This window comes from Carettochelys insculpta, chromosome 18 (assembly GCF_033958435.1).
Source record: "Carettochelys insculpta isolate YL-2023 chromosome 18, ASM3395843v1, whole genome shotgun sequence".
Lineage (NCBI taxonomy): Eukaryota > Metazoa > Chordata > Testudines > Carettochelyidae > Carettochelys > Carettochelys insculpta.
In genome coordinates this window covers 29979355-30001565 of record NC_134154.1, presented here as the reverse complement: position 1 = coordinate 30001565, position 22211 = coordinate 29979355, and the positions used below count along the sequence as shown (strand labels likewise).

Here is a 22211-nt window from a genome sequence, read left to right as displayed (position 1 = left end):
ACTGAGGGGCAATTTGATAGTACCTTCAATTTCCTGTAAGGGGGCTCTAAAGAGGATGGAGAAAGACTGTTCTCAATGGTGACAGATGGCAGAATAAGGAGCAATTGTCTGAAGTTACAGGGCGGGAGGTGTAGGTTGGATATTAGGGAAATCTATTTCACCAGGAGGGTGGTGAAGCACTGAAATGCGTTACGGAGGCAGGTTGCGGAATCTCCATCCCTAGCGGTTCTGAAGTCCTGGCTTGTCATAGTCCTGGCTGACATGATTTAGTTGGAGTTGATCCTGCTTTAGGCAGAAGGCTGGACTAGATGACCTCCTGAGGTCCCTTCCAGCCCTAGAATTCTAGGATTCTATGATTCATACGAAAGCAGATGCTATCCAGAGTGTGGATTCTTGATCACAGACTATTTTAAAATCAAGACTGGATGTTTTGGTAAAGGATGTGCTCTAGGAATTGTTCTGGAGAAGCTCCATATCCTGTGCTATACAGGAGGTCAGACTACATCATCATGCTTGACCCATCTGGTCTTATAATCTCTGTTCACTGCTTTATGTGAGAATTATTAGGTGACTTCAACCTAGTTCCTCCTGTGTAACAGATCTCCATGTAGACTATCTCAGATGATAGAAACTGAGCCACATGTAACCTTATTGGCAGTCCTTCCAGGGCTAGATTGAGATTAACTGGCAATGAGTGTTTGAGGCAGTCTTGAAACAATCTATTTTTTGTGTGTAAAGGGTAGGGTTCTATTTTCAGTATTACCCGGAACTTTATTGGAATTAAATCCAAACAAAACATTTGCCATGGGATCACCCCAGTTTTAAGTGAAAAGGCATCAATCATAAGCTGAGCAGAACTACATGAAGTGACATAAGAGCTACCGCTGAAATATTACTATAGCTAAGGTAACTGATACATTTAATACAATATATGGGCCTCTGTCAAACAAACATCTTCTTCAAAAACACCTTAATGTACCCCACTATCATACTTTCATAAGGCAGGAGACAGAGGAAAAAGATGTACTTTACACAGCTTTCTGAAGCACCTGGTGCCTTCCACACGCAGAGACAAGCAAATACCAGAGACACGTCATTTCCAAGGAGTATGCCCTGACCCACCTCTAAGAACAACTGGCTGAAGCCCATGAGTAAGTCAGCTTCTGAGGTGGCAGACAGGGACAGCATCGCTAAAAGCTGCCTAAATACAAACCACAAACACCTGGAAATACATCAAACCATAAACTGACTACTGGGACACAGTTAACTAAAGGGTTTCTTAGTCACCACAACAGCTTACAAATCTAAAAGCAGTTGGTGTTGAACAAGCATCTGTAGACTGTTAACCTGTGTGAGTATAATCCTTGCAACAACCTCAGAATGTTTCCACATATTAGCACAAAACACAGCAGCAGCCAAACTTGCTGTCATTTGAGTCTCACTTTGTGCCAAGTGCTGGGAAAAGCAGAGGAAATGCAACGTATGGATGTTAAAAAAAAATTAGCATCACATCTCTCAATGGAACTCAAACCAACTTCGGAGTCTTCCCTTCTGACTTCATGCACACACTGAACAAGAATATGGCACACTATATGAAAGAGCCCTAAGGCAGGTACAGCTGACATCTATCTTCAGAACCTCTCGGGGAAGAAAGGTAGCCACTGAAGTGCTATTCTTTTCACGTCTCCCTGGCTCTGCAGCCAAGCAAACAAAACATAGGTACGTAACATTTTACACATAGACACAATTTTGTCATTTTATTACTACCCTGATACTGATAGGAAATTAACCGGCTGATCATTGCTAACATGTGGGTAATTTTATGTCTACAGATAAAAAACAATGAATTAGCAAAACAATGATTTGAGGTCCTAGTGACTACAGCCAAGTTCTGTACCTTCTATTTTATGTTTGACAAGCATCTCACATACATTTCAGACAATGCTGTTCTTCAGGAAGAGATTTTCAACGGAGGTACTTGTTTACACTCCATTTTGGGAGCTGAGCTCTGTCTATTAAGCCAACGGGGGAAGTTCTCTCTTGACATTTTCACAAACATTTTATAAAGCCAGATAGTTTGGGTCCAAAAACATAAGTATTTCCCCAAAAATTTCTAAGAAAGATGGGGGCAAACCAATGTATTCCCCCAGAGCGGGAGAGGCTAGGGAAGAAAGGAAACAATACACCTGGAACTGCTTATTGTGTTAGCAGCAGAGACGAAAATATAGATGTGGCAGAGGCAGCAGGTTTTCTGGGAAAGGAATAATGGAGGCAGAAAATATGGCAGAGCCAATACAGTCTTGACCTTCGAGGAAACCATGGCAAAACCACAGGAAAATGTCAACTCTCAGTGGACAAATATAAAAAGTACTACAGGAAAAAAAAGCGTTTCAAACATCTTAAAAACGCTTTCTGCTGTATAAAACAAAACCAGTATACAACCAATCTTGTATTGCAGTTTGCACTGTTTGTAGCTGAGTACAGTATAACTAGGCCTTTGGCATGAAAATTTACAGAGTTTTGAGGATTCTTATCTTGGAATTCAGGGGCCATCTTTTTGTTCTATATTCGTACAGAGCCTAAGACAATGCCCAGGCCTGAGGCACCTATGGCATTATAACATATTTGGAATCCTGTTATCACTTGTCCGACCACGTATTAAAACAGTTCACACACACAAAATACAGATATGATTCAAGTTAATTCTAGCCAATAGTGATCTCACATATCTGTTCTGTGGTTTCTGTTCGAGAACTAAAGATCAGAAACGCTAACATCTGGAGTTTAAAAGTGTTCGCTGTCACGTGCAAAGTGGATTCTGCGTTCTCTGAATAAGGTCTTATACCACCATGGAAACTAAAAAAACCTCTTCGCTGGATAAACAGAGGTGGCAAAGAATGTCAAGACTAACTCTTCATGGCAGAAAGTACTGCCAAAATTACTAAATTACTAAGCCTGACATTTTGAAGAAATAGGCAACAAAAAGGGAAATTTCATAATAAACGAGCCTCACATTTACACCAAAAATAATATTGTTGGTCTGTCATGCTGTCTATTCCCACTCATAGCCCAGTATCTGCTTCTGCACGATCCAGAAAAAAAGTTCTGGGCCTGATCCTCAGCAGAAGCAAAACACAAGCATGGGGTTCAAACCGGCGAAGGTAACTTTAAGTTACCTGACCTCTTCCTCATTCTGGACCTCCCCTGTGCTGGGTTAGACCGCTAGTGAAATTTAGCACTACTGTAATGATACATGTACGAGTTCTTTCCCTGGCCACACAGCCTGCACTAACTATACAAAGGGGATTGTATACAAAATACTGAGACTCTGCCTTAACTGTGCATTGCCCTCAGCTAGAAAGTCTTTTAAGAAATAACTACACCCTCATTACAGCATTGTGAAGCTCGCTGGTAGTTGGCGAGGACCTGTCCATCATACAGTGTTTGTAACATCAGTCTGTGGCCAAGGAAACTGAGTTACAAACTGCATGAGCACACTCTGGACAGTGATCAGAGAAATCACTGATTTCAGTAGAAAATAATGAGTAAATGCGGCAAAATGAAACTATGGAAGACAAGTAAGTATCCTGATTTCCAGGACCAGCATCTGAAGAAGTGAGTTAACTCACGAAAGCTCATGCTCTAAACTTTTCTGTTAGTCTATAAGGTGCCACAGGACCCTTTGTTGCTGCTATGGAAGACAAGCAGTCTAATGTTTTAAGTATGATGCACTTGAAAAATTGCTAAAATATTAAAATTCTTCAAAATGGTACAATGAGACAACTCAGATCCAGAAAAAATACATGCATCATTTAATAGATCATGTTGCTGTCTCCTAATGCACTGTCACATTTTAATATTATATTTAACACATTTAATTTTTTAATCTGTTAGGAAGGTCCAGAGATTTTCATGGAAGGGATTGGCACAAGAGGAAAGAAGAAACTAATTTTTAACTTAAAATAATGTACGACACTTTCTTTCAATTCTCCTTTATCCAGACTACTTTGGGGGGCATTCAGACCATGGTATGCTTAGATCAACTGCTAACATCAGCTGTGTAGTGCACCTGGAGTTTTGCAAGGGCCTTGTAAAACACTAAGCATTCAATCAGTACTGTACTGAAATGGACCACAAGCATTCAACTCCACCTAGAAAGAATTGGGGGTGTCCCTAGGAGCTAGCCCCAAACTAGCAAACAAAAGCTTATATTCATTGTTGTTTGAAAGTACACCACAAACCATATCAACAGCAAACTTACACTACACAGTAAAAGTAATTAAGAAACGATTTATGATGGATTATGCAGTTTTAACTACATTTGTATTTAATAAAAAAATCTCAAAGTGATTCCAGGAAGTTACTAAAAAACAAATCCCAATTTCAGCACCAGTCAGAAAGGCAACACCCCTGTGAAAGTATTGCCAGATACTGAAGCATACTCACAAGTATCAGAGGGGTGGCTGTGTTAGTCTGTATCCGTAAAAAAAATGAGAAGCCCTGTGGCATTTTATAGACTAACAGATATACTGGAGCACAAGCTTTCGTGGGCAAAGACCCACTTCACCCACAAAACCTTACATTCCAATGTATCTGTTAGTCTATAAGATGACACAGGACTTCTCATTGTTGAAGCATACTGAATATAGGCTTCATTATGTAGGGACTCTTCTTTTTTTTTTTAAAAGTTGTTTTAGGAAGACAACATATAAAACAAACTTTCTACAGTAATTCTCAGGACCTGTATCCTAGTATTGGTTAAACTGGCCTATAGCACAAGATATTCTTCCTTAAGCATTTGCACAACTGTCAACTTTCAAAATAATTATTTGATTTCCGTTAAACTACTCATATACTTTAAGTTATGCATACATAACTAACAAGCAGTCCCATTGCACTTTAAAGACTAACGGTTTTTATTAGGTCCTAAGCTTTCAGACCAACTTCTTCAGATGAAAGGAATGCTTGCAGGAATCAGACCTAAAGTGGCTCCAGTGGCCTGCATGAGCAGAAAATTCAAAGGCCTTCATATCTTTTAAAATGTTCTACACTGAAAGCAGGGGGAAGTTTTGATTTCTCTCTTCTGAATGACTTGTTAAGTAAGAGGCAGACTCTATTCCTTTCTATTTCTGAAACCACATATTTTTAATCAGTTGACACAATAACAATTCTAAACTGTTTTTCATTTTGACAACTAATTGTATAGTCTCACAATTTCCCATAAGGTGCTTCCCTTCCTTTCCAGTACATTTGTTTCCATATAAACTTGTCTCCTTCCTGCTTTTGTGCTTCTTTGACATCACATCTTTTCAGATTGCTTTAGCTGAGCTGCCAAACACTGAGTAGCAAAATCAGGTCAATAAAGTGCTTTAGATTTTACGGCTGATGAAATATTAGGAAGATTGTACAGATGTTACACCTTTTTAAGGAATGTGTGCTTTACAGAAAGCACACAATGAACAAATCCTAATTATCCCCCATTAAATCTATCCATGCCCCCAGGCTAAAGAAAGCATAGTGCTTTCTTTTTTTAAAAACAAAAAAACACATGATCCGGCCATTCGTAGGTCACCTAGGCATCAGAAATCAAAGGCTTTAGCCTGTTTCCTTTGAAATCAAGGGAAAACTCCCTTCCTTTCAATGGTGCAAAAGGAAGCCCCAAATCAGAACTGCTTTACAATTGGTTGAACTATTCTTCAACTGTTTCTAGCCATTTAATTACATTTCTTCCCAATGAAACAGGCATTTAGAAGAGACTTGGCTCATTTAACAATCAGAATGAGCTGGGTGTATTTATTACCTTTCCTTTTAGTTCACTAGGAAAACTGCACTTGGAGCTACCTGAAAAATGTTGGCTTTACAATGCATTTCAAATAGACATGGATTACGAAGTACAGACATTTACCTTTCACCCAAACGTTTCATGGGGATTTGTCAACTAAGCCTGGTGGAAATCTGCCAGACAGGAATAAGAGTAGATTTCCCCATCCCCATGTTGCTTTAGTGTGTTCTTAAAAATTGAGCTTTTATTTAGCCTGAGCAATTCTTACCCTCTGGTATGCATTTAAAAAAACCCCTTTCCCTATGCTGCGTGCATTTCTCTTATCACTTTGCCATGCTGGCTATTTAACAAGTATGCAGTTTTCTGAAGATAATCTCCTGAAAGAAACACATTTAGCCAAAAATCATTCCACGTGGCCCAAAGTCAGACTATACAGAGTGCAAGCCAGACCATCCTCAAACTCTCCATTAACTTATGCCCTGCTCAGCTCTCCATCAGACCTGCAGATTACAGTGCAGGACACTTATTCTGTATTTCATAATACTCAAAGAGTAATTATTATCTGAGAATAAACAAGCTTTTAGCTCTTTCTTGGGAAGTATTATTGGCTTACTTCTAAATGCAAGGGGTTCACGGTGATAGCAATTTTTACCCGTTTACTTTTATTTCCCACTCAACATTGTTATTAAAAATGAAAAGAACAAAATGTACATATTGAGTAAAAAGTTACATTGGGCAAATATGTTTTCCAATTGCATATCAAAGGCAAAGCAGCTTCAGAGTAATTTCAGCTAAATACAACTAATTGAACCTTTGGTTTATGTTAGTTTTAAAAACACCAAAGTTAGATTCTGTAGAACACTTATATAAATTAATTTTGGCAACTGAGTGTGAATGGAACTTTCTATTTGCACCAAGAAAAACCCCAGCTCTCTTACAGTCAGGCAGCATTACAAGTGCTTTGGAAGATTTTATTAAACTGAAAAGCTGACATGACATAAATCAATATTCCTGGTCAAGATGCTACAGTGAAATACTTCCTTAATTTTTATCAAAAAGTTATCTACCTTTTGAGAACTAAAAAGAGGGCATTGCTTACAAGTTCTGGTGGCTCTGAACTGGCTTGCCTCTTTCTCAGGGAGGAAAACCTCTGCTGACTTCGCACCGAGAACCTTCGAAATGATTCTCTGCTCCGGGACGCAAAGTGCCTGAAGGAGGAGGTTCGCTTGAAGGGAGCTCTGCTTGCACCCTCCCCGCTAGTCCGTTCATGAGCAACTGCAGTTGTGACTAAATTTAGTGCCTCCTGTAAAGATCTACGCACTGTCCCCATCCACTGGGTCATGTGAGTTTGTGCCACTGTCAGTTTGTCTCCAAGGTAATCCATTGTTTCGGGGGTGGGGGAGGAAAAAAATAAGGGGGTGATCAGTATTCAATGTCAAATTATTCTTTTTAATTCTCTGTCCCTTGCGCAGCACTGATTATTTTGCAGAAAAACAGTCTATAAAATATTTTCAGCAGAGTCTGGAGAAAATAAATAGCACTGGACTAAAACACTGACGTCAGTATTTTTAGATAACAGAAGATGTATGTGATGAAGGTTGGTATTTCTCAAGTAAAATGGAATTTCTTCTTATTTACAAATCAGACATCCAATTAACAAAGAGCAGCATCAAAAGAAATTTGATTTTTTTTTTTATCAGCCATGTTTATAAAAAAGAACATTAAGGTTTAACTTCTGAACACAGTTACTAGAAAACAGTTTGCCTATTTACAAGCATAGTTTTGTTTTCTTACTTTCTCATTGTAGAACAGGAAAAAACATTGCACCTTTTAAAGCCACGATCTATGAATATATTTAATACTGAATTCTAGAAGGAATCGTACTGTTCTGGCCTGCAGGTTTTCAGGCAATAATATGGCTCACAGAATTCTGATGCTTCCATGCAATCCATTCACTGGACAAAATGATAACGTCTTCGGACTAATAAATCCAGCTCTTTTACTAGGAAGCCAGGTATTAGTGATCATTGAATCCCCTTCTCACAAGTCACACTTAATCCTCGGAACCATGTTAGGAGATTTTCATTTCCGGAGGCACATGAATCCCAAGCTAGTCAGTCAAAATGAAGCTGAAGGGGAACTGTGTTAAGTCTGCTGCCTTCAAGACTGGACTTGCCGGTTGCTCAGAGCCTGCCAAAAGATCTTCTGAATGACATCAGCTTTCCTCTTGGAAGCGGGATTCAAACTGGAGGAACGTAGCATGGAATGATAAAACTGCTGTATAAGTATTCAGGAGAAAGACTTTCTCCAGCCCAGCCCAAGTCCCTACACACTTTCTCTCTTCTATCTGCACTGTGAAAGACACTGTTAGCTAGCACAGCTGTGGGCAAGTCTATCTGAATCTTACAAATCAAGAGCCTGCCATGCTCTCAATTCTGCCCCAATAAGGTGTGAGAGGTTCGAAGTGGATGAAAAACTGCTGTTGCTTTTGCTATCCTATTTGGTTCACTCAGTTCCTTCCCTTTCTCTCCTCCTCTACAGAAAAAACAATGAGCTAGGTGAAACAGCCGCAGAGGTCTGCCTAAGGAAGGATCTGGGCTGGGCTTTATTATAGTACAGGCAGGATTGCCATGGCAACCAAGGGAACAGCATCTGCCTGGGCAGGCAGGAGAGCCGAACAGATCTATTGGAATGATTCATAGTTTGCATGTGTCACGTGTACTTACTGATTTTAACCCTTCCCTAGATCAGACACAAACATTTCAGTGAATGGACATTTTAGCAAATCCGCAGAGGCGCTACTGTGCATTAAAACGCAGCAGCCTAGCAGTGGAAATCTATAAAGAGAAGTCACTTTACAAGTGTAGCCACAGTAAATCTTAAGAATTCTAGAATGTTTGCTATACTTTATTTTTGTTTACAAATTTTAAAAACTACTTTTTGCTTAATGTCCTCTCTTATTATATGAAACATTAATATACAAATGATTAACCCAGAGCATCGAAGAAAAGCTTCAAAAGGTCTATTTATCGGTTTATCATTTTCTGTATGAAGTAGATGAGAAATGTTTTAAGTTTTGTTTTCGTTATTTTAACACAAATTTCTATTAGACAAAAAAAACAAACAAACTCAGTCTCCCCATTTGACACTCCCACGTTTACTTTGGAAGATTTTCCAAAATCCTGACATCAAAAGAGGCAAAACTTATGCTGATAATACTGACATAGAAAACAAAACCAAAAAAAAAGCAGTCATGAAGCACTTTAAAGACTACCAAAATAATTTATTAGGTGATGAGCTTTCATGGTCACTGATTTAGAAAATGCAATTCAAGGAAACTCTAGATTCTCCTTTTAAACGAAACAAGACGTACCAAACAAAAATAATATGACTTTTTTGTATACCAAAGCCTTTGGATGTTTCAGGTAGAATATCACCTGTGTGCTAATTTCCACTGTACTTCCAGAAAAAAAACAAAAACAAAACAAAACGGAAAGACCAGGGAGAATACATGGGATAAGTTTTGCTGACCATGCCAAATATATGTGAAATATCCCCATTTTGTCCATGTATTGGTTTAACTAACAATGACAGCATGTAACATTGTGAAGTCAAATGTTCACTGCTCAGGAAATAAGCAGTTCAAGAGGACTGTTCAAATAACTAGGCGTAAGGAATACTTATGTTCATTGAACAAACAGACTACACACCCAAGGTCTTCAGAGTTAAGACCATAATTGTAACCAGTGCTTTTTTGTGCTGATATTTGCCAGTACTGATTACCAGCACCTCTGCAGCTGCAGCCGTGGGATTGGCTGGGAGGTGGGGGCAAGAAGCCCATTAAGTACCAGCTCCTTTATTTATTTTATTTATTTATTTAAAACAAAAAAAAGCACTGACTGAAATTCACCACAAAAAAGGTAAGGAGAAGAATCAAGGAATGGGTGTTAAAGTTTCCTTTTTTTTTTGTTTCTACCACGTACTATCATTTTATATCATCTCTCTCTCTCTGGCACAGTCCTTCCAGGAAGATTATGAAATGCATATCTATTCTTCACTTTATCATTTTCTGTATGAACTAGACATGAGGTAATATTTTCTGTATATTTTCCGACGTGGCTTCTAGTGGGCTGTATTACAATGACAAAAAATACTATTTAGCCCTTTTTAAGACAAACTTGTAACAAACAATGCCCCCAAAAGAACCACTGTGACTTACTGGGGGATTTCTCTTTCAAAACAACTATTATTGGGATTGCATTTCATGCCACTTGCATCTAGCCAGGTCAACCAGCTTCTCATCTTAAACCTGTCCCATCAGAGATTTTCACAATACATTTATGGTCCAAAACACTAAACTAAATCATAACTAAAAGCCCCAACAACAATGCAGGTGGAATAAAGATGGACAATCACTACACTCTCTAATGGACTCTCACAGAAAAGGGATAAAAGACAAAAACACTGTAGGGGGTAAGCACTCTTCCACGAAGTGACTACTCTATATTTCACCTCTCAGTCCTCACCTCAAAGGAAACCAGCACAATTTCAAAAGATGAACCCAGGAGCTTAAATTCATAAGTTACAGAGACACTAAAAGCCACTTATCTGAATAGTCTTTAACAGACTAAACTTCAGTTTCCCTCCCAGCCACCCTGTGACTGGAGAGGTGTTACCAGGACACTTCTAACTGAATGGTCCTTGGACGTACGTGTGAACTACGTACACTAAATTTACAACAAGGAGTCGTATGGCATATTAAAGACATACAGACTTATTTGAGCATAAGAAACCCACTCTGTCAAATGCATTTTACCCATGAGCGCTTATCTCCATATAAATAATAGTTTTAGAGGTGATATTGGACTCTTTGTTTTTGCAGATACAGACTAACATGGCTGCCCCTCAGACTCCTGTTCCTAGAGGGCTGCCTACCCTCCTGCTATCGCTGAGACTCTCCCAGAATTGGGAGGTCTCAAGTCTTTTGAAGCCACTCCAGGAGATGATGGTGAGCCTGCTGACAGTCTGGTGGCACAGAGGGACGAAGACAGGCGCCCTGCTTGCCCTGCTCAGCACTGATTCCAGAAGCAACTAGAGACCGCGAGGGGTGCAGCCACAGGCTTTGGTCCTGGGCTGAAGAGAGCTGGGTTTCAGCCCTGTCCCCCAGCAAGTCTATGTCAGTTCTAACAACCTCATTAAAATAAGGTCCCACCCAGTGTTCCCTGTAAGCCGTGCGCTTGTGCAGTTGCTCAGCATAGAGTCAAATGCTGCCCAGCTGATCAGAAGAGGGCCCGGGCCTAGGTTTTTGTTGTTGCTGGTGGTGCACATTCACATCTGCCTTAGTGCATATAAAAATGTATTTGGTACCTGGATGGAAAATATCAGACAGAACATTGGCCGTGACCCATCTGGGATTTTTGTCCCACAGTTTAACAATCATTAAACTACATCAGGTGAACTAACAATGTTTATCTTTTACCTACACTAAGGCTGCGTCTACACTACAAAAATAACTTTGAAGTTGCTTACTTCGAAGTACAACTTCAAAGTAAGCAACTTCAAAGCTGAGTGTCTACACACACCCTACTTCGAAGTCAAACATCCAAGTAAGGGAAAATGTGTGTAGACTCTCTGCTGGCTACTTCAATGTTGTGACTAACTTCAAAGTTAGTTCCTAACGCAGACACACCCTAAGAGAATACAATAGTATGCATCTTGCCAGGCATCAGTTAACATTTTAGATTATGACACGTTAGATAAAGGACCTACTGATCTTAAGCATAAAAGGCGAATTAAAATATCACCAATACTAGGTGCTGCAACCTACTTGTTCCTTCATTCCTACCCACCTCTGAGAGGATACTGCCTGGAAGTCATCTACTGTGGAATGCACGTGAGCAATCACCCAAAGACAAGACATTTACCTGTTTCTGTAACTGGCATTCTTTGAGATGAGTTGCTCACGTCCATGCCACATCTTGACCTCTTTCCCCACTGTCGGAGTCTCTAGCAAGAAGGAGCCAAGGGTGAGTGGAAGCACAGATAGCTCCTTTGACCACACTCCATGCAGGTGTCACGCCAGGGGATCACTAGAGGCGCTTCCCTACGGGTACTGCTACCGGAAAAATCTTCCCAGCACTGGTGCATGCACATGAGCAATCACTTGAAGAACTGTGAGCTTGCACTCTCCAGGAAGGCACATTTCTGGAGCAATGGAGCTGGGACTGGGTATATGTGGCTGTTTTGTCCTGTATGTAATTAATGGTTGAGAGAGCATAGCATTGGTGTATTCATCTGAAAGAGAACTGACATGCCTATAAGTAAAGCCTGGAAGGGTTGCAAAGTGAAGCAGTGTAACAGGCATCAAATGCTGAAGAGTTAAGGAGACGCAGCAGCACAGCCATTCATATTGCACCCCAATACCTGATACACACTACCATGGGCTGTCAAGCTAAGTTACACAACTCCGGCTACATGAATAACGTACCTGAAGTCAACATACATAGATCTACTTACTGCGGTATCTTCACTGCAGTACATCAACAGCTGGCACTGATATGCTCAAAGGAATTTCACACCTACGAGCACATAACTAGACATACTAGCATATCCAAGAGCTAATTATTACCAGAATGTAGTATAATGGACGTACAACCAAACGAAAACGTCTTGAATAACTAGACCGTTGACAGGAAGTTGTCCCAGAACAAAAAACTGAAGTTATTCTAGCTTACCTATAAAAGAGTTGTTTAAAGCATACATGTAACTCTTCACAAGACTCTAGATTTCATTGTATCTGTTACTTATATAGCTAATAGTGTTTAGCCCTGTATTATTACTAAATAAATGACTAGTAGATTAAATGAGCTTTTAAAAAAACAAGATATACCAAACTCGAGCAAAAGGGTAAATTAAAGATGCCTTAGTAGCTATCTGGAAGTACTTTACAAGATCATAAAAACTCAACATATTTCCTCTGAGTATCTGGCGTTTCATTATGGAAGCATCATTTTTACAAGATTTTCTCCCTGGAAAGGAAAGTCAGAGAATCTCCTGCACTGTTTTATATAAAGACGTATTAGCTTCATCCATGTTTTGCGCGCAGAACACTACAGGGTCATATTTCTCTATTTCAGGAGACTTCCATAATTCATGCTATCATCATTACGCATGAGAATGTTTACTAGCTGCTTAGTGTTAGTTAAGAATAGTTGGTGTACAAGACAATCCATTCCTATCTATAAGCAAACACATACAGTGAGAATGAAACAACCCTCTTTTGACACAGCTGTGTTCCGAAACTGTGGAAAAAGCTGGAAGAACTAAAGTAGCAACAGTATCTTTTTTCTTTTTTAAAAATGAGAAAAAAATTAATTCATTCACAAGCAGCAGATGAAGCATAATGCATACTCTGTGTTCAAATTTAAAAATTAAATGCATGATTTGGGGTTTAATTCATGGTTTCAGTCTCCCCTCCTGTATCATGTTCATTTTGGGGGAGAGTATGCAATGGGGACTAAAGCAGGCAGATCAGATGCAGGAAGATTTCAGGACCTGAGTTACTATAACCCTAGTTCGACCATTCTGGTGACATCTGCCCTCTCCTGCAGTGCTTCCCAAAGCGTGGTACGTGTGCTACTGGTGGCACGCAAAAGGATTTCAAGGGGTACGTGGAAGAAAATAAGTAAAAATTGGGAGATAAGCACTGGGACAGCGCTGGCAGCGGGGTGCACCAATAAGGCTGAAGTCCCAAAAGGGGTACATGAATGTTTTAAGTTTGAGGAACACTGATCTACTGCACTATATGGAGTGGAAGCATAAAACTTTCCTCAGAAACATCCGCCACTTGTCACTGCCAGCGACAGGACTGATTCTGGCAGTGTTTACCTTTCCGCATGTATTGCTTTCCCTTCTCATTCTCAAAGAAATAATATGTAACTGATCCACTACAGCAGCCACCAAAACGCAACAAGTTTCCAAAAATGTAAATGAACGGATTCCTAGAGCTTTGATTTGCATTCTGCTGTGATGGGGTAATCACAGACGTCCCCTTAGGGCTGTCCCACGCTGTGCAGATCATGCCACCGACTCTAGCCTTTCTGCTCTCTGGGGATTCCCACCACCCTGTCCTGCTGGTCCAGAACTGGCCCCCACAGACCAACCACAGAGTTGGGGTAATCACTTCCCGCCAGAGAAATACAGACACTAAACTAGTTCAGATCTGGGAGGACTCAGTTGTAGGGACTCAGCTCCCAAGGAACCAACCCTCACATGGGACTAAAGGCCCAAACAAATCCATCTTACCCTGTGTAAAAGTTTTACATAGAGAAAGCTCACAAGTTCACCTTCTTTATCAATGAGAGTATGCCACCAAGGTTGCTCTGTCCCACAACTAACAATTATTTACACTGGGCTTAATAATGAACAAAACTGTTTTTATTAAGTACAAAAAGTAGGATTTAAGTGGTTGCAAGTGAAAACAGTCAGATCAAAGTAAGTTATGATAGCTGGCTGTAATGCACTTAGGAACTCGTTACATGCAAATTCTTACCCTGAACAGCAGTTATCTCAAGTAAAAGCTTCAAATGAGAGTTTATCTTTTAGTCTGGCTTGGGTCTATGGCTTCTTCAAAGTTGTTTCTATCCCCTTAACGTGGTCAAGGTAGTTTCAAAGGGCAGCTGAGGACAAGATAGATGGCTTACCATTGCTTAAGCAGATTCCCCCCTCCCCAAAGTGAGAACCCTTTGTTTGGCACCCCACCATCCCCATGGAAAAATATCAGGTTCAAGATGGATTCTAATACCAGGTGGCATAGTCACATGCTTTCCCAGGACCAAGCACAATTAGGGATTACTGGACAAACAAGACTATTCACAAGTTGTTGACTTGCTCACATAGCCATTCAGGTTCCAGGCACCAGTAATGACCCTCATTTAGAGCTATACACCAATCCACACTGCATATTACTAACTTCACATACAAGAATGATACATGCACAAATACAGGATACGCACATTCAGATTTTAACTGTAAAATTGATAGGTTATGTGAAAAACAGTCTAAAGCATCTGACTTATACACGTTCAAATTCATAAGCCAATTTTCATAAAGCACAGGAGGGAGCTGTGACAGCGGGGAGGGGTAACCATTATGGGTTTAAGTTACAGAAGACTTGGATCCTACTAAATACATCCTATATGCAAGAAGCACAACGATCATTATTAAAAACAAAATTAAGAGATGACGGAAAATATCTTCACAGTTAAGCTATTAATAGATGGAATTAATTATGAGAATAGCGTAACATAGAAATGTGTTGGTACTGAAAGGATTTTCCAAACATAGAAGGGAAATTAATTTATGTATGCTGATTCATAGCCTACCAATGTATGTTGTGATATCAACTCCTCATGTGTGTTTCTGAATTCAGTTAAAGACATTATTTTGGCTACTTCAGTACTGTTTACTTTCCCTTTGGTCAAGCTACACAGAATTTCTCTAAACCCTTTTTTCCTGAAGCACTACACTTGCCACTCTATAAATCCTCTGAGAATGTCAAATATCTAGCTTCCAAACATTTCAGTCTAGAAGACTCTGCAGATAAGTAAGGAGCTATTCCAACACAACAAGTATGACGAAAGATGATCTTCTCTCCTTGAAAAACTTGAGTGATTATCTCATGCTGTAGTCACTCTGGATTTGTCAAGGGATTGCAATTGCAGAAAATGCTTCCCATGAACATGCAAGTCTAAATAGCACAGTCTGACTAATTAGCACAGTAGTGCAAGTGACGCTATTATTCAGACATTGTTGGATACCATTTTTCTTTTAACAAACATTTATTCCACCTACAACTGCAAACACAGCGGTGTACTACAAAGAAATAGCAATCCCCACTTTTTCCGCCCACAGTGAAAACAAAATTCTAAATATTTAAATATTTTTTCCAAAAAGCTGCTTTCAGTTCTTGCTTCACAAGCCTTCAAATGTGGCAATTGTGCTTACACAGAGTTAGAAAGTCAGATTAGAATAGGCATATGTACAGCACAGCATGCAATGAACCATATCAAAAATATAAAACATCAGTGGTTAGTAAAACTTAGGGGTACTCAGATTTTGTTGTATGCATAAGGGTAAAGTCGGAACTAAAACCACGCTTTGCGTTTCCCTAGTCACGACCCAGACTTTCACCATCAGCTCTCTGTAAGGCTTGGGCTACACTAGGAAGGTAGGTTGATTTTAGATATGCAATTCTAGCTACAGCAATTGCAGAGCTAAAATTGATGTATCTGAAATCGACTTACCTGAGTGTCTTCACTGAGGAAAGGCGATGGGAGCACTTCTGCCATCAACCTCCCTCATTCCTCGTTTACTGCCGACCCCAGACAGACTGACGTGTAAAACTGAACTCCAGATGATCGACCCTGAATGGGTTGATCTTCCTGGAAGTGTAGACATACCTTAAATTAGGTAAACAGCAGGGGCTGAGTAATTTGTTTATTATTTATCTACTATTTAAGCACTTTCCAAGATAACAGCCTATCTCCAAACTTTGATTTTATGCTGAAATACCAGCAAATACCAATTCTGTCTTGGTTGTTCGACTACATTACACTGTGACTCCAGAAACTGTTGAAGACTCAAATCTGCCTGTGTTAGCATTCACTGATCTTACATTCCATGCTGATTCTGGTCCTCTTTAATTAGTGATGGTACTTAGTTTAACCAGCTGCTTTTGACACTGCAGACTATTTAAGAACAATCTGAACACTGTCAGGTTTTACAGGGCAGCTCCACAGTCACTATGCATTCAGTACACATTATTGCCATCTTGTTACATGTGCACCAATCACTAAATTAACAAATATTTTAAACTGTACCTTATTTTTGACTCTCTGCTTCCATGTCTACAAGATATATTGCTCTGTGCATTTACAAAAGGAATGGTCAAGAACTCATTGACCCCAATTAGATTTAATAACATTAATATCCTGCAATGTTAATATTTGCCTCTTCTTAAGTTATATGAATTAAAAAATTTAGTATTTGCACAAATGAAATAAGACTCCAGATATTTTAGAAACTTTCAAATGGCCTACAATTTATGAATGGATTTCTTCTTTTTTTGACAGCATCATATTTATTTGCTGTTCCTCAGACCTGTCTGACCACTACTACTCATCCCATATTTGCACATATCCTTTCACAACGGAGAAACCTGAAAAACTGTAAGAACTGCTAGAGAAACATAATTCAAAAGTTCACCCTTCTTAGTCTACAGGAAAAGGCTTAAGTTGCTTTTAAAAAAATCTGAAAAAACTAGGTTAATATGAGCATTTCATGATGTTTTTCCTCAATTTGACAGGCTCCAAAAAGCAAGACTATTGAGCAGAAGTCTCAGAAACCTTTAAGTTAGGTCAGGTTAGGTTACGTTATCAGACGTTGTTTTGACCAAGATACGTACACCATGCTTAGCCAGGTTATGGATGCCAATGTCTCCAAATGTTGGGTCTAATCCCATTTCACGGAGGGAGAACTAGGCTCACCGTAGAATTGCAAAAGTTCTCTCCGTTGCTGATGTGTCTATATGATGTGCTTTCATGATATTTTGTAAGATGATTAACTGATTGAGATAATGAAGATTTTTACCTCACCCTGTCCATGTGGCACTACTTCCTGCAAGTAGCTTCTCTGTGTGAGGGTAAGTCTATGCTAGGGAAATAAGTCGATTTCTGATATGCAATTCTAGCTACAGCATTGGCATAGCTAGAATAGAGGTATCAACCAACTTACTTTCCTAGTGTAGTCCAATCCTCTTTAGTTTTGCATCAATGTCCCTTACGCAACACAAAGTCCCTGTATTTGTCCTCTCTTTCTTTGTTTACACTATCCTTGCTCAGCCAGATACCAAGGAGTCATCCATAAGAGCTCTGCATAGCAAAATGCTGGGAAATCTTTTCTGTAATGCAACAAACACTAAATATACACAACACATAGGACACACATTGATTATTTTTATCTTCTTGCCTATACTTGCCACATAAAACAAGTGACAACACGTGCTTAAGAAAGGCCAAGGAGTGAAACAGCCTCAGTGTTTTCAGGCCAGAAATAGAGTGCAAGGACTTTGTTCAGCATTTACCTGCAATGGAATCTCACATGTAAACTGAAAGAGTGGCTATCGCTGGTAATGTTTAAACCAAGCATTTTTTTTTTTTTACTTCTGCTCTGTTTCTTACTAAAATTAAAGGTTTTAGAGTTGGGATTTTAGTTTTCAAGGGTTACCATTTGTGACATTTTAAATGGTTTATTTTCCTTAACATGGAGAAAAAAGGGGGAAGGCTGAATACCCTGCCCTAATGCAGCTGCATTCTATTTTATTTGGCACTCAGTTACAAAACAGAGGCAGAAGTTTCCATTGATAGTTCTAGTTTCCTCCCCCATGTGGTTTACTTTTTATTGTTATATTCTGCAGTGGATGAGAAGAGAGTGTGATTCATAACCCGCTGTCAACCATGTTCAGAAATCTTGCACATCTACACATTAGTACAAATAAATAGCTGATAGGAAAGGTAGGAAAATAGTTCATAAAAAACAAGCTCTAATTATAGGACATTTTTAAATAGGCGTTTTGAGGACTGCAAGCGTACTTCCTGTGGTACAGATTGAACCTCATTAGTCTGGCACCCTCGGGATCTGATCAGTGCCAAACAAGAGAATTTGCCAGACCACGGGAGGTCAATATTGTCTAGCAGCATTACTAACCCCTCCACTGCTTACTGGGCTCTTAGAAGACACTTTCCATTCACAACCATCATTTCTATCCAAAACAGAACACCACTGGCCAAAAGAATTGTGTTCATCTGAAGTGGTCCAGTTTTTATTAGGCCAATGTCCACATACAAAATACAACCGCAGACCACGCATCCTTGTTAGCAACATCAGGAGATGGGCTAAGGAAGGGGTGGTCATTGACTAAATCTTAGAGGCTAGCTGTCAGTACTCAGGCAGAGAGAGCCTTAGGGAAAATTGGCCGGCAGCAAATTCTGGCACCCTTTAAGTACTACTCCCCAAGTGGATCGGTAGCACTGGTAGAGTGGTGACCATACTGCCCCATATGGCCCTGGGCTGTTGCCCTCCCATAAGTTATGCCCTATACATGGGAAAGGCCATTTGAATCCCAGGTATCACTTACTCCCAAGATAGGTGAAAATAGAGGATGCACCCAAATCAACAGAAGTGCTCAGGCACAGTGAGGTCAGAAGGAGGGTTTTATCTTTTGTGAGAAGATAGAGAGTTCAAGAGAAGTCTTTTCTAAAAAGATTGAGATTATGTTTCATTTACATGTAAAGCAAATGGGAGATGGGGATGGGGGGAAGGAAATGGAAGAGTTCCCTGTTAGAGTGATAGAAAAGCATCAACAGAACTTCTCACAATAAGGAGCAATTATAAGTGGGGCACTGGTGACTTCTCATATAGACTGTGCTTTTGTGCTTCCCACCCAAGCTTGGCTCCCATATCTTGCTGTGATTAGGCATATGTTCATGGGTATTTGCTGGAAATTAGAGGACAATAAAAGGAATAAGGAGTGGCAAGAGAGTGGGGGTCTAGAAGAACTGCTTCACGCCACTGAAGATGCCATCGCTTGGCTAGAAGACTATTTATACACTAAATACTAATTTAAGGAAAGAAAGAAAAGAAGAGCAATGCTGCACAGCTCACACTGAGAATCACTTCCAGTCACAATAGGATTAACTAAAAATATCAGGACATAAAATGTTAAAACTGATAAGGATCTTTGATGTACAAGCACCAGAACAGCTTTTAGATTTGTAAAGCTTCTAGTCTTCTCTCCCTTATCTTCACCACCTTTTGAAACAAAATAGAAATAAAATAATCCAACAATGAGATCAAATAATATGCAGCCAGATTGTTATGCATCATCATCTTCCAATTTTAGAAGTGGATGCATGTAACTGTTGAGTTTCAAAGGGACTAGGTCAGGAAAACAAAGGTCAGACAATGGGCCCAGCAATCACTTCTTCCACCACCCCAAGGTGCTAAAGAAATGTGTGTCAGCATACATGAAATAAGGTAATCTCAGTCCAGTGTTTACAAGGAAATTGTCCACATCACAGAACAATCCCCTATCACCACCAATGGGCAAATATTGCCAAAGTACATTAATATTATGAAACTGCAAAGCACTTGGCTGGCATTTAAACGCTTCATCCCAGCACTAAATTCACTTCAGAAATTTTAGACTCGGGTTTTGTCTACACAGCACAGTTTGTAGGGACACAACTGTGTGGCTATGGACATGTCACTAAAGGTTGGGCAATGTGGCCACTGTTTGTCAGTTCTGTTGCTTGAGCATTTTTCTACTTTCCTTCTTGCCAAAATTTTCTGCAAGTTTTCCAGCTAAGTTTAAATTCTGTGCATGTGATATTCTAAGGGAGCTATTGTCAGATGAAGTACTATTTGATAAAATACGAATTGACTGAATGTTTATAAAAGAAGGTTAGTTAAGTTACAAATGAGAATTTTTTGGAAAAATTTTATCTTTACTCTAGGCAGCATTTGTTTACTTTGGCAGAACAAATGAAGGTGAAAGCTGATAATGTGAATGTCATTTGGGTCATGGTAGAAAAGCTTTATTAAATAGGCATGTTCTGCAGCATTTCCTGAAGACAGTCAGTTTTATCTAATCTTCTCTGGAAGTTCATTCCATAACACGATTTCCTCAACTGAGAACACTCTGCCTCTGGCTGTCAAACACTTTGCTCTGTTTTTGCGATATGCAACTCTGCGTCTTGCTCCAGCCCTCACCCCATCCAGCAACGAACATCCTTCCTGATGTACGTTATGACTTCACTTCCTGTTAAGAAGCTTTAATCCAAGTTTTTGGAAATGTAAGACTGCGGATTCTTCATTAAAATATTTAACTGGTGAATTCTCAGTAACGTAAAGTTTTTAAATCATGATTTGAAGACTTTGCTCAGCATCCACACAATCATATCTCTGTCAACCTGCTTCTTTTCAAATACTCTGCTACCGCTTTGCTGCCTCCTGCCTTTTTTGCAAACATTAACTCAAAGGGAGGCACCAACTAGCCTTATTTGTACACTCAGGAACCTCATGAATGTTTCAATGCAATCAACAAAACAAACATATGAGATAAGGATGACCTTAACTGAACAGAAGATTAACTAAATACTCTAAAAATAAGCTGCTTTCAAACAACAGAAAATCTAATTATCTAAGGTTAGGGGTGGGTTAAGAGGAGACAAGGGAAATTACATGTATATGGAGCTGATGACCATGATTTTGCTATCTGAAGGAAATTACATTTCAGTTAATACAAAATTAAAGCCTCCACCAGAATAGCCTCTGAGCTCCCCACAACCGTTATTTAACATCATAAAACCCTGCAAAGTGGGAAGTGTTTTTGATCCACAGATGTTACAGCTAGGAACTGAGATACTACATGACTTGCCCAAACTCATGCAGGAAGTCTGGGGAAGAGCAAGGTTTGCTTTTCCTCTCAGATTTCTGTCAAGTTCGAGCTATCCTAATTTCACAGAAGGCGTTCCACTTCCCATTTTATTATTGCCCTAACTGGTGAGATCACTGCGTAGAATACACTTCAATTACCAAAAGAAAACCTAGTGAACAGGTACTTATGGTTTTATTTCCTTGAAATGTCAGACCTGTAAAGGCAGCAGATGACAATTTCAAGGAAAGTGTATAACAGATCTAGCATTAGATTCACATTTTGAAATGTATTGTTTCACATAAATCTTCAAGTGTTTTTACTGCTGTTTGCGTGGGTAGGAGGTTTTTATATTTGTACTTCGCTTTCTTTAGTAAAAACCACTCTCTCCCCACAGTGGTGGGTTGAAAGCTGCAAGGAGAATAAACAATCAGATTTGAACATTTTCAAGGTCTCCCTTTTTTTAATTCAGAAAATATGCACAGCATTAATTCGTATGGATTCAACATAGACTATGAGGGAAATAACTCACAGGCTGAGATACATCAACAGACGTCAACAAGAAATACAAGTTTTACAAGCATGGAAAGGAAATTACTTGCATAAGGAAGCTATGCAAAGGAGTGCTGAAGGCCAATATGATGGGGTGCAGTCACAGAAGAACCCTTGGGATTGTTCCCTGCTATGCTGATCATGCCACTAACACCCTCCTTCTTGGTCTCTGGGGCTCCCCACTACCATGTGCTGCTGGACCAAATCCTCTGATCTGCCCCAGCCAAGGCTCAGACTTGGAGTAACTGCCCCCCTGCAGAGCAATGCAGACAGTGATCCACTTCAGCTCTGGAAAGATGCAGCTCCAGGACACAGCACCAGTGTTCCCTCTATTTTTTTTCATCCATGAGCTGAATAACTTTTGTTGTGTGCACCAACACATGT

The 22211-nt window shown here is 39.7% G+C and overlaps 1 protein-coding gene across 8 annotated transcripts in view; it reads right to left on the bottom strand.

The window, feature by feature from the left end:
- KIAA1671 (KIAA1671 ortholog) overlaps positions 1–22211 on the bottom strand; it is a 143387-nt gene that overhangs the window by 49367 nt on the left and 71809 nt on the right. The window contains exons 1-2 of one of the 8 annotated variants that reach the window (XM_075013249.1): positions 11707–11777; positions 6882–8027 (exon numbers count right to left, since the gene is read on the bottom strand). The exons of 6 other annotated variants lie outside the window; for them this stretch is intronic. In XM_075013249.1, coding sequence (XP_074869350.1) covers positions 6882–7166 — 285 coding nt within the window. In that variant the 5' untranslated portion in view covers positions 7167–8027; positions 11707–11777. Of the gene's footprint in view, positions 1–6881; positions 8335–11706; positions 11778–22211 lie in introns of those variants that run through there. One more of the 8 variants, XM_075013248.1, reaches the window with a different exon arrangement.